Consider the following 11,294-nt stretch of genomic DNA (forward strand, 5'->3'; position numbering starts at 1 on the left):
ACGGAAATCTGGTATTCAATATCACAAGTGAGCTCTGAAGTCGTATGCTTGAGCACACAACAAGATCAGCGTCTGGGGTGCCGAATGTGGGACCTTAACGCAAGCGACAGGAGCCCGCGTCACGCAGGATCAACCCAGCGACTTGACCCTTTTCGTCGATCAGGAAAGCATTTTGACCATGTTCATGTTTCACTTGGTACCATTTCCACGAGTTGGCGTATTTTGGACATGGAGGTTGGCACCGAAATCCGCGTGGAAAGTCGAAACCAACTAAACAACCGAAGGGAAACCCATTCGCCCGCATCGGTCCGACGCTATGCCGCGTATCGGCTGTTCAAGACGGACTTCAATCGTCGGCCCCCTTGTATGTATTGGTCTTCCCTGTTTTCTACTAATTATAGATCGGGATTCGATGATCACCCAGATCTCTCTGATCTTCTCCTTACGTGGGTCCATCACAAGTGCCGCTAGACTGCACAGCTTTCAGGTGAGCTTACCTTCAGAGCGAAAGCTACACGCGTCGTCATCACGATTGTTGAGGTAGCTTAATGCCCACACGATCTGGGGAGATCTGCAAAATTAGCAATTTACCATAAGCTTCCCTGTTTCGATCGCCGTTTGATCCCGGAAACTCTAAAAACTGGAATCATTTCGAGTGAGCTGGAGTATTCATGTCCTTGGATGGGCGCCTTCAATGGACACAGCGCGCCATGTTGGCAACGAAGCACAAGTGCTTTCCTGATTTGTCGGACATGAGATGTCATATTCCGGGTGTGCTGGATCGTACCTCGCTGTTGGAAACGTTAGTGGCTATGCAATGAGGCCGGATTCAGATCTGCTTCGATTGTATCAGTTCTGTACATTCCGTCTTATCTATCTTGGCTCTTTGGTGAAGAGAGCAGTAGCACCGCGGTAGGACCATGCGGAGCCTGTTCAACGTATTGCGACATTCTGTACTAGGTTTTGCTCCTCGCTCTCCTCATGGTCAACTCCCGATAGTCAATCTATGGGGGTAGGTTAGTCTTGACAATTGCCGGTAGCGCCACGGAGATACATCGTAGGATCGATTGGTCACAAAGGATAGCTCAACTCGAAGACACGTCCAACTGAAGGACATATCTTACGGTAACAGTGTGTTTGGCACAAAGGATTTTGGTCTAAAGTGATTTGAACGAACACTTAAACAAGTCATATATATGTTATCAGTGGGCTTCTTTCTGGAGATGAATCTGTTCAACACAGCTTATTGTATCTTCTTGCCAGAATGTTTGACGGTGGTGACGGATCAGCAACATCCCGCACCGAGGAAGCCCTCTTATCCCCTAATTCCCAGAGTCTTTCTGCAAACGATCGTCATCGATTCTCAATGGAGAATTATCAATATGATCCTAAAAAATCACCCTCGACCAATAAATTGACAGAAAGAATCAGATCGCCCCTCGCGGATACGGTGGTACAATTTGACTATGAAGAAGACGATACCGGTAAAGCAAAAGGCTCTCTTGCCTCCAAATACCACATTCTGCAACTGAGGTTGTTGCGGTCCTTCAGATCGGTCTTCAAGGGTTTGGGATTGGCCGCTGTTCTCATTCTGGTGTTGTGGCTGTCATTTGCCCCGGCGGACCCAGTCAGCGAATCTAATCAGTGGCCTCAAGAACCGAAGACGGAAGCATCAATGCGTGTCAACCGAAAATCAGCCTATAGACACAAATTCAGGGCTGGATCATCGATGCTGGGTGACCACAGAATCACCCACGGGATTCTGGAGGTGAATTCAGACAGTACAGTCCATCCGATCCGGTTGCTGCTAGAAGCTGCGCAAGAGAAGTGGCAAGAGAAAGTAGCAAGGCAAAGCAGAACTTTGAAAGAGGCGGTGGATGAGTACAAGAGAAGATATCGGCAGGAACCTCCAAAAGGCTTTGACAAGTGGTGGAACTATGTTATGTGAGTAATGCATCTCTGTGGTTCAGAATATGTGGCTGATAGGTATGCTACGGATTTAGCGAGAATAACGTCCCCCTGCCTGATGAATATGATCAGATATATCGAGACTTGGCGCCTTTTTACTCTGTGTCACCGGCAAGACTGAATCGCCGGATCGAAGAAGCATCTGATTCAATGCACACCTTCACTCTCAAGGTCGTTGAGGGGGAGGTCACCGCTCACTATTCTTACGATACCGGAAAGGTGGAGTCAGGTGAACAACGACCAAATCATCAAGTAGCTTTAATACAACCCATTGCCCATCACCTGCCCGACATGAGCATCGTCATGTCTGTCTCCGATACACCTCTCAACTTGATATCCTGGCAATATAGGAGTGAGCTAATGAATCGAGATAAGCAAGAAGATTGTAAGTACGCTCCCTTCCATTCGTAGTCCTCGTACTGATCTCGTTTCTGTTAGACATCGACGATGAAGTTGATCGCGACTCTGTGAACGGTCACGCTTGGGCTTGTCCTGTATCATCACCTTTATTCAACTCTGAAAGAAACAAAAAGGGCGATCGCAAAGACGGTCTGTTGGATATGGAAGGCAAGACTTTCATTTCCGATTTACGGGAGTACATGAACATCTGTAATCACCCGGAGCTCATGGAACAACATGGTATACTCATCGGTAAGAATCCACCGATAGAGAGTCTCAGTCCTATCATTTCGCTCAGTAAAACTGCTCTCCACGCCGACATTCTGGGGATCCCAACCGAACAATGGGTAGAAGGTGGAACAGTCCCCGCATGGTCGGATCGAAAGAATGATAAAATCATGTGGCGAGGATCCAATACTGGGATGCATTACGATAGTACGGTGAGCTGGAAGAACAGTCAACGGATTCGACTGGTCAACATGACCAATCGCGCTGGTGGTGGCGATATCGTCACGATGTCCCGTGGAGCGGGAAGGGGTTCGCTGAGCGACTTGGCAGACATCACTTCGTGGGCTCAGCTCAACGAAGAATTGATGGACATCAAATTTACGGGGAAGCCGCTTCGTGAGTGTTCGACTTCTCAGAGCTTTTGTTAACTTTGCTGATGGTCAAGCAGAATGTGACAAACGCGATGGTACTTGCGAACAGATCGCTCGAGATTATGCTTTCACGGATTTGAAAATCAATCATGAAGACGCACTTCAGTACAAGTACATCGTTGATGTGTGAGTGAGGCTTGCTATCAGACTTGTGACACAGTTTGACTTGTTTTCTCAGCGACGGAAATGCTTGGTCCGCCCGTTTCAATCGACTGTTGAATTCCGGAGCTCTTGTTCTCAAGGCCACCATCATGCGTGAGTCGCTTTCGAAGGAAGATTGACGTGTACGCTAACTTCGAGGCAGCTGAGTGGTATAGCGATCGTATACAGCCGTGGGTGCATTTTGTGCCGCTTAAGATGGATTTCTCAGATCTATACGACGTTGTCCAGTTTGTGAGTACTGTCAGCATTGGTATGAGCCCAGAATCCAGCTGACCGCCTCAACAGTTCCGACCCAGCTCAAGCAATCCTCACGGCGATGATGAGACCGCAGCCAGAATCGCTTCTGCTGGCAGACAATGGGCTTTGACGCACTGGCGAAGAGAGGACATGACAGCTTATGTATTCAGATTGTACTTGGAATGGGCAAGACTCATCGCTGCCGATCGGAATTCTAGAAACTTTGTATACTCGCCGGATATGGAGATTCCGAAGCGTTGATGTTGGGTACATAGTGAACCATGCACAATGCAACACTCCGTCGTTGGGCTGCTGTAGGATGTCTGGGGAGTGTCGCGACAGCGAACGGAAGCAGGGGTAACCATCGATTCACCAAATGGAACACACATACAGTCTCCAGTTTATAGATGGTTCTGCTTTACGTACCTATTACCTGGACGAGCGTATTTGATTCCCGAGATTCAGGCACAACGGCGACCGAGATTATCATTCCTCACCGTAGAGTACGGATATAATTCTTATCGTCGCGGGATCTAATTTTCGATTTCATTTTCGTTGAGCCTCCGGATGCGAACCTTCATTACACGCCTTCAGAATGCATCCTATGCATCGGTTCGAATACTGGCATCTGCTTGCTTCCACAGCTACCATCCAATGGGATTTTCACGAGCATAGATTCTCACTGTCAAGTGCTACAAGCTTGACGCGTCTAATTCTCAAATCGGATTTACTCGCGCGAGTCAACTTTGGTTTTCTCCACCATAAGGGTATCTCACCGTACATGTAAAAGCGACCTCTTATATTGATCACATCAATCCCTTCGCTTCCTATGAGCCGTGTATGGTTGGGTGGGGTATGATCTGAGGTACCCATGAACCTGACAGTGGTTCGTGACGGACAAGGAGGAGGAGAGGGATCAATATGTGTAGAGTGAAAAGGTCTGAGACGTAAGTAAGCGTTGGGTTGGCAAGAGCAGAAGAATGTCGTAGAATAGGCAAAAGCTTTCAGGTGGGGCGGTCAATGTACGCAAGCCTCACAATGGTCGAGTCTGCAACAGATGAGGTAGACAATTGGATCGCATTACATGTTATCATGAATACTGATGGGAGAAAACGTTTGGACGAGAGACAAGGGGATAATGAAGACTTACATGTTTATCTGTTGATGCAACGGTAGGTTAGTCAGGCATGTCGGAATTTTCGAGGTAATTGTAGGCTTAGGGGATGTTCCAGAGAACAGCCCTTCCACGGAGTAGATTACATCAGAGCAAACGGCCTGTCAGATCCCCCTTAAATGGCTGGCAGTTTTCCAGCTATGGCGCAGATTGTCATGTGCGAGGGCAAGGACGGTTGATTTGGATAGAACAATGAGATGGGGACATGTACAAAGTAGCACGATCGCATTCGTGTGCCCCTAAGGGAGAGACAGTGCGTATTCGAATATGAGGATGAGGGGTTGACCAAGGAGCTACTAAGGCGACGAGCAGGAAACATGTACTCGTCTCTGTGAGCAGAGCGAGTCGGCCAGCGAATGTCGTCCACAGGTCCAGCATGTGAGGGTGTGTCGCATCAGTCGGAGCTTCAGCTTCACATGTGGGTTCCATTACTGTGCGATCGAGGTATCTGAGAGTTATCTGACCGTTTGACCAGAGGTGTGGAGATGATAAAAGCGAATTGACCTTGTAGAACCATATCCAGCATTGCGTAGGGTGATGTGAGTTGATATCGGCAGGGGTCAATGTGTCGACGCGTTGAGTAGCCTAGATTGCAATGCCAGGTCATTCATCTGAATCGTTGCCATTGAGCTGTCGTAAAGACTACATCGAGTATGATGATGCGTGTAGATTAACCTGTTGATTGTTTATAGAGATATTGGAGCGTGTACTGTATTGAGGAGAGGATGATGATTGATGAATAGTGATGAGATGATGAGATGATGAGATGATGAGATGATGAGATGATGAGATGATGAGATGATTGGAGGTGAAGAGGTGATGATAATGAAGGATGGGATATTGTGATATGTGTGCCGTGCCTTATGTGTGGTGTGGTGACATCTTGACATCTTATATCCCGTCAATCTCTCATTCCTCATTTCTCAATTTCTACATGATCAATCTACCCATAACACGACATCCTCTCTATCCCATACTCGTAGTCGACTCTGTCAGCACAGATCACTATCCCCGTCATCATCATCATCATCGACATTCGGACACTCGTTCACTCGGACACTTTGACACTGTGTGTGTTTGTGTGTTTGAGTGTTTGTGCGTTTCAGCGACAATAACCAATAACGACAAAACAGCATCCATACATTAGCATACCAGTAGAGTGAGTCCATTTACACAAACACAACCAGGTTAGTCTACATTCTCTTACTCGTTCTTCTTCTGCTTCTGCATACATACTAACTCATCCTTGTCTCTCATCATCTTCATCCCCGCTACTATCGTCAACTGCTCCGAATGACCTACTCTCCACCCCTTCCTCTCGTTTATCTACCACCCCCTCTCAACGATTCAACTCATCGTCCTCCGTCTGTCAGATCCCAATCATCCAAATCGACCACCTTGACTCAAGTCAAACATCCTCCATCAGCATACCACAGACGTTCCAGATCGTTCGAGCTTTTAGGATCCATATCAGTTCTAGCTCCAGCCTCCAACCGAGAACCAAACCAAGGTCTATCAGTCTGTGCAATCGGTGCACAGAAAGGAGCAGTCGCTGTACTTGAGGTCAGACGTCTTTCGGAGATGACCAATATGGCGACTGGATCTCAACCGACACCACAACCTAAAAAACCTGGATTCTTTCGGCGCATGTCATTATCCTCTTCTTCTTCCCAGAACAAACCCATAGTAAAAGGCTCGACGAATAGCAACGGTCAGGGCAATGGCATAAACAGTCATGGAAGATCAGTATCAGGATTCTCCTCAAGACAAGATGTTCTCGCGGGGCCTTCGTATGAATCGCTGCCTGCCGGAGCAGCTCCAAGTGCGTTTGTTCGAAGGGATGAACCGGGTGGGCATCATATGAACCAGGCTAGATTTGGGTCAGCTGCACAATGTGAGTCGCTAAACCTCGGACGGGCTATTATCGCTAAACATTTCTCAGCACCATCCCGTCCCCAACCACCACAACCGGTGCATCGTACACCTTCTACAACTCCTATCGCTGCAGCCTTTACTACAAACAAGTCACCTCAGTCCCAACATGCTGAATCAACACCGGCGAGGAGCAGGCATCCAATACATCCTGCCTTAGCTTCCCCTCCTAAAGCAGCTCCTCGCCGGATGAGTGCGTCATCGCCATACGATTCCATCAATCCTAAAGCAGAGTCGTCCGGTGGCAAGGGCAGAGTCGAACAGGCTATGGGTAACACCTCGTATACAAATCACCATGATCCACCTCATCGGAGTGAGTTGTTGTCTCACAATCTGCTCGTATATGCGCTGATCAGATGAGACAATGACAGGTCAAAACGGGCATTATGTTGAGCAGTCTGTCCCGCCTGTGATAAGACATCATCACTCAAATCCTCCATCATCAGCGCTATCTCATCCTGCGAATACTCAGACCGGACGTCCTCCGCCGACCCCTCCATTCTCGAAGCCGGATGTCCGCAATCGTCCAGAACACGCAATCCCACCGATTCCATCCAACACGCGGCAGAATAGCACACCTCGCCCAGTTCCAGCTCGAGATCCCTCGGCACGTTACAGTCGATTCGACGATGCAGACGCCTCGAATCCCACTACTCTTCCAGAAGGGGCTCAAGCCTCGGTTTATACTCGAAATAAGCCGTTGGAAACGAAGGGACTGGTTAGTGCTCGAAGATCCACTTCCTCCAGTCGCCGTACCCCAAATGCCAAAGTAGAGACAAGGGCTAGGCCGATTACTGTTGGAGAGGCTGACCGACGTCCCTCCGACGGCGCCAAGACTCTGGAAACGCTTCAGATCAACGATGCACCCAAGTCGCCTCCTATAAAGAAGACCACTGAGGGACAACAAGCACCGCTTTCAGAGGCAGGCGCGTACGCCAAAGCCATAGCTGCGACCATAGGGACCCATCGTTCTGATCAAATATCTCGTGAAAGACCCGACACACCGCCATCTGCCGCTACTCCACCCAGATCAAAGTCTGCTCGACCTTTGCCAGCTCCGCCAGTCAATGAGCGCAATGCGAAAACATCGCCGAAAGCAAATTTCGTTGTCATAGCCAGCAGCCCTAAACCTTCGGGCGCTTCGCCTAAGCAATCGCTCAAGGTCAAAACCAGCTTCCCGGGAATGCAACAGGACAATGCATCCAAGATACATCCTACAGATGCCGCTTCAACACCCCCTGTCCAGAACAAACGGGCCTCACTTCAGCCGCTCAATTTCGACTTTCCACGTTCTCCTACGCTTCCACCGTTGATTGACCCTCGAGCGAATAAAGCAGATCCTATCGCTCAATGGGGTAAAGGCGTTGCATCTCCTGCGTTACAACACGGTCGGACACCTCTCTCCTCCTCTCAATTACCTCCTCGCCTGTCATCTACCAATTCTAGGCGAGCGGTCAGCTCGCCGCTCGCGAGCCCAGCAATTGGCTCTGGATCCCAGACTCAAGCTCCACATGCTATTCAGTCGCCGACATCCACCTCTACACAGATCTCAAGAGCTCAAAGCCACCCTCAAGTCAGATCGTCGCCTAGAGAAAGACCGCGGGCGACCATAACTTTCTTGTTGTTACACAACCCGATACAAGCCGCGCTGTTGTCACATCTATCGATCAATTCCTTCCTTTCCCTGACCGGTTCGTCCGATTTGCTTCGCAAAAGATTTACCGGAGAGATGGTGGGTCGATGGGTAATGAAGGAATGGGGGGTCCAAGTCGACCGGGAAAAGGGACGAAGCTGGCCGAATTTGACGGTCTGGGAAGGCTTCTGTGAGCATTGGCAGTTTTTCCTTCGACTACCAACTATGCTGATGCGAATGCTACAGTGGAATCCTTGCTACATGACCCAGCCACTTACAGTACATACCCATCACAATGGTACAATCTTCTTCAACACCTGTCTCTGTCACACACCCTTATAGTACTCCACCTCCGTCAGTTGCCTATAACAGTCTTTCCGAACTCGCCACCTCTGCCATTTGAGGACGAAAGCAATAACGCTCCGCCCAACTTGTCCAGCTTGCCCTTTTCCAACTCCTACAATAGCCTCGGCAGTCAAAGACCCCGATCACGACTAGGTAGTGCAGCTGGGTCAGACGCAGGAAGCCTGACGCCCGCTACCAAGATGCCTCGTCAGGAAAGGTTGGTAGAAATCGTCATGCCTGAACCTCTTGGATCGCAAGAGCCTAAGGATGACGAGCCGAAGTCGTTTCCGATGGCTCAAAGAGTCCGCCGACGTGGATCGATCGGTTCGATTGCTTCCGCTGCCTCGTTCTCCTTTGGAAGACGTCGAAGCGCTAGCATCAATACAGAGATGCAGCCCGACAGCTTTTCCTTGTCCCCAGCTGCTCCGATGCCTTCCGGTAAAGCAGCTCTACCACCGGTCAGCTATCCGTCAGCTAAAAGATACGGCTTCAAACGTCATGGTGAACCATCACGTTCGCGCAAATCCTCGGAATCTAGCCGACCTGGATCTATTTTCTCGGTCCAGAGCACACCTTCGTTCTCCCCTCATCAGCGAGTTTCAAGCGTATACAGCGGTCAACCATCATTCGCAGTCGATCGTCATGCTCCTCCGGTACCTGGCTTTCCTGCTGGACTTCCGATGCTTCCGCCTATCGGTGGTGGCCATCGAAGCAGTTTCGCTAGCAGTGATTCTGGCGGTCGATTAGGTCGACGTTCCGATCAAGGAGGCAATTCACCGGTGTCTGGTGTGATGCTATCTAGGAGAGATCTTAACACACCACCTCCCAGTCGGCCTGAGCCCTGCTTTGATCGTCCGATACCGTTCACGGTCGGAAGGGCACCTATTCTTAGGGTTTTTGTTCCACTATCGGATCGTGTTCAGCGGTGGCCCTCCGCTGAGGGCGCGGCTGCCGCTACCAAGGAGCTGGAGAAGTGTGGTGCTTTGAGAAGAATGAAATTGGGTGATATCATAGTGAGTGGGGAAGCCGCTTTGACTGCCAGATCCCAGGCTGATGATGAAACAACACGCTCGTTTTTAGGTCAACACTGCAATTCGTCAACCCAAGACCACAGAACACGTTTTAGTGTATGTTCCGTTCGTTCGACACCTCCTAATACCCCTCGACTATACGTTTTCGCCCACTGGCAATCTGCCTTCGTACGTGAACGGGTTCGACATTCCTCCTTCGTATTACTATCCATTATTGCCAACGCCTCAGATATTATTCCTCGACTTGGCACCTTTCGCTCAACGTGCATTACGATCCATTCGCTTGGCGTACGATCGACGAGATGTCACTGTAGCTTCTGGAGCTAGGTTGAGCGCCAAAAGATATCTGCATGTGGCTGGATTCGAAGTCCTTCCTGAAGATCGAGTTGCATCGGAATGGCAAGGGATGATATCCCTAGAGGCGGAAGGTACAGCAGAGGGCAAATTGGATATCGAAAGTCGATTAGTCGGTGTGAATGGAGCACGACCGGTGGTCGGTCCTTGGGAATTGGTCAGAGAGAAAAGCATGATGGGAACGATCTGGTTGCGATTGATCAAACAAGTCTAACGAACGATATCAAGTAGACAAAAGCGTGGTAGGATAGGAGAATATGATATAATGCATTTTATGTACGCTTCATAGCCTTCTTCTTCTTCTTTGTGACAGCCGCATCCAAGCTCTGCTTTTGCTTCTGCTGCAGTAGAACCTCATCCGCTGTATCTATCAATGCCGAATGGAGCCAGGACACAAATCCTCCAGCAATGAAACCGAGAATGGAGGCGACGGTAGGCGTGAGAGGGTAGCTCTGTGGTTTTTGGGTGGTGATAAGTATGCAAATCAAGAATGGACATAGACAGTTTCCGTTTTTAGGCTCACCTGCCAAGGTCTATCCCAGTCTAAAGGGATTGGTACGGCTCCGCACCAAGCACCGACGAGGGTGCCAATCACTGGATAGACCAATGCTCGTTCCAATGGAGTCTCAGGACTGGGCAAGTCAGCACCAGCACTGAATCTAGATTTCCAATCACTGTACTCACCGGAATTCACAAAATAACCGTGTCATTCTAAATCGTGCGTATGTGCCGCTATCATAGATAGACGGAATGCCAAGTGCATGTACGGTCGGCCATACAGTGAGGATAGCGATATGGATCGAGAGCAGAGCGGTGTGTAGGTGATTGCTAGAAAAAGCAAAAGGGTAATATTAGCGAATACGATATCTTTCTTACATTGTCGGGGGTAACTCACCTATCGAGAGGAGCACCGAGTGTCGTGATCAGGACGAAAAGGAGTGCACTCCCTGCAGCAGTAGCTGAAGCACATTCACCAATTCGCTACGTTTACGTTCCGTTAGCAACGATGATTATATTTGACAGCAGCACTTGGACTCACGTTCAACATCTGCCTGTCGCGATTTGATCGTTTGGTCATTTCCTCTTCGTTGGCTACAGTGACAGCAGTCCTCTTTGTAGAGACTTGAGACCATCTTCGCATGATGGATCCCCACCATGACATACATAAGAGCATGCCCGAAATATCCCAAACCATGGTGATCAGGGGTCGAGCAGTCAATGGGGTAAGGAAAGCATATTCAGGTCGATCGGTTGAAGATGATTGAATGGCTTCATCACCGAGAAACCACGGTGTAGACCTAGGAAGTAGTACAAAGGCGCCGCATAGTAATGCGGAAAGGTAGGAATGGAGAGCAAAGTATTCAGGCAAGTTGAATGTCTCCTTTGGCATTTTTGCGATT

General features: G+C 49.2%; 3 protein-coding genes across 3 annotated transcripts; 2 read left to right on the top strand and 1 right to left on the bottom strand.

The window, feature by feature from the left end:
- Nucleotides 1-1,264: 1,264 nt before the first annotated feature.
- I302_102719 (uncharacterized protein) lies at nt 1,265-3,686 on the top strand (the record flags this gene model as incomplete). Its single annotated transcript, XM_019188091.1, has 7 exons — nt 1,265-1,944; nt 2,004-2,353; nt 2,407-2,991; nt 3,044-3,152; nt 3,205-3,281; nt 3,331-3,419; nt 3,474-3,686. 7 exons carry the CDS (start codon nt 1,265-1,267, stop codon nt 3,684-3,686), a joined length of 2,103 nt encoding a protein of 700 aa, XP_019050969.1.
- A 2,206-nt stretch (nt 3,687-5,892) lies between these two features.
- On the top strand, nt 5,893-10,108 carry I302_102720 (uncharacterized protein; the record flags this gene model as incomplete). Its single annotated transcript, XM_019188092.1, has 4 exons — nt 5,893-6,844; nt 6,903-8,354; nt 8,411-9,522; nt 9,590-10,108. 4 exons carry the CDS (start codon nt 5,893-5,895, stop codon nt 10,106-10,108), a joined length of 4,035 nt encoding a protein of 1,344 aa, XP_019050970.1.
- A 58-nt stretch (nt 10,109-10,166) lies between these two features.
- Nucleotides 10,167-11,284, bottom strand: I302_102721 (uncharacterized protein; the record flags this gene model as incomplete). The annotated part of the gene is made up of 5 exons (XM_019188093.1): nt 10,167-10,346; nt 10,418-10,526; nt 10,579-10,722; nt 10,790-10,875; nt 10,934-11,284. 5 exons carry the CDS (start codon nt 11,282-11,284, stop codon nt 10,167-10,169), a joined length of 870 nt encoding a protein of 289 aa, XP_019050971.1.
- Between the last annotated feature and the right edge of the window lie 10 nt (nt 11,285-11,294).

The sequence above is a fragment of the Kwoniella bestiolae genome, chromosome 1 (assembly GCF_000512585.2).
Source record: "Kwoniella bestiolae CBS 10118 chromosome 1, complete sequence".
Taxonomy (NCBI): Eukaryota; Fungi; Basidiomycota; class Tremellomycetes; order Tremellales; family Cryptococcaceae; genus Kwoniella; species Kwoniella bestiolae.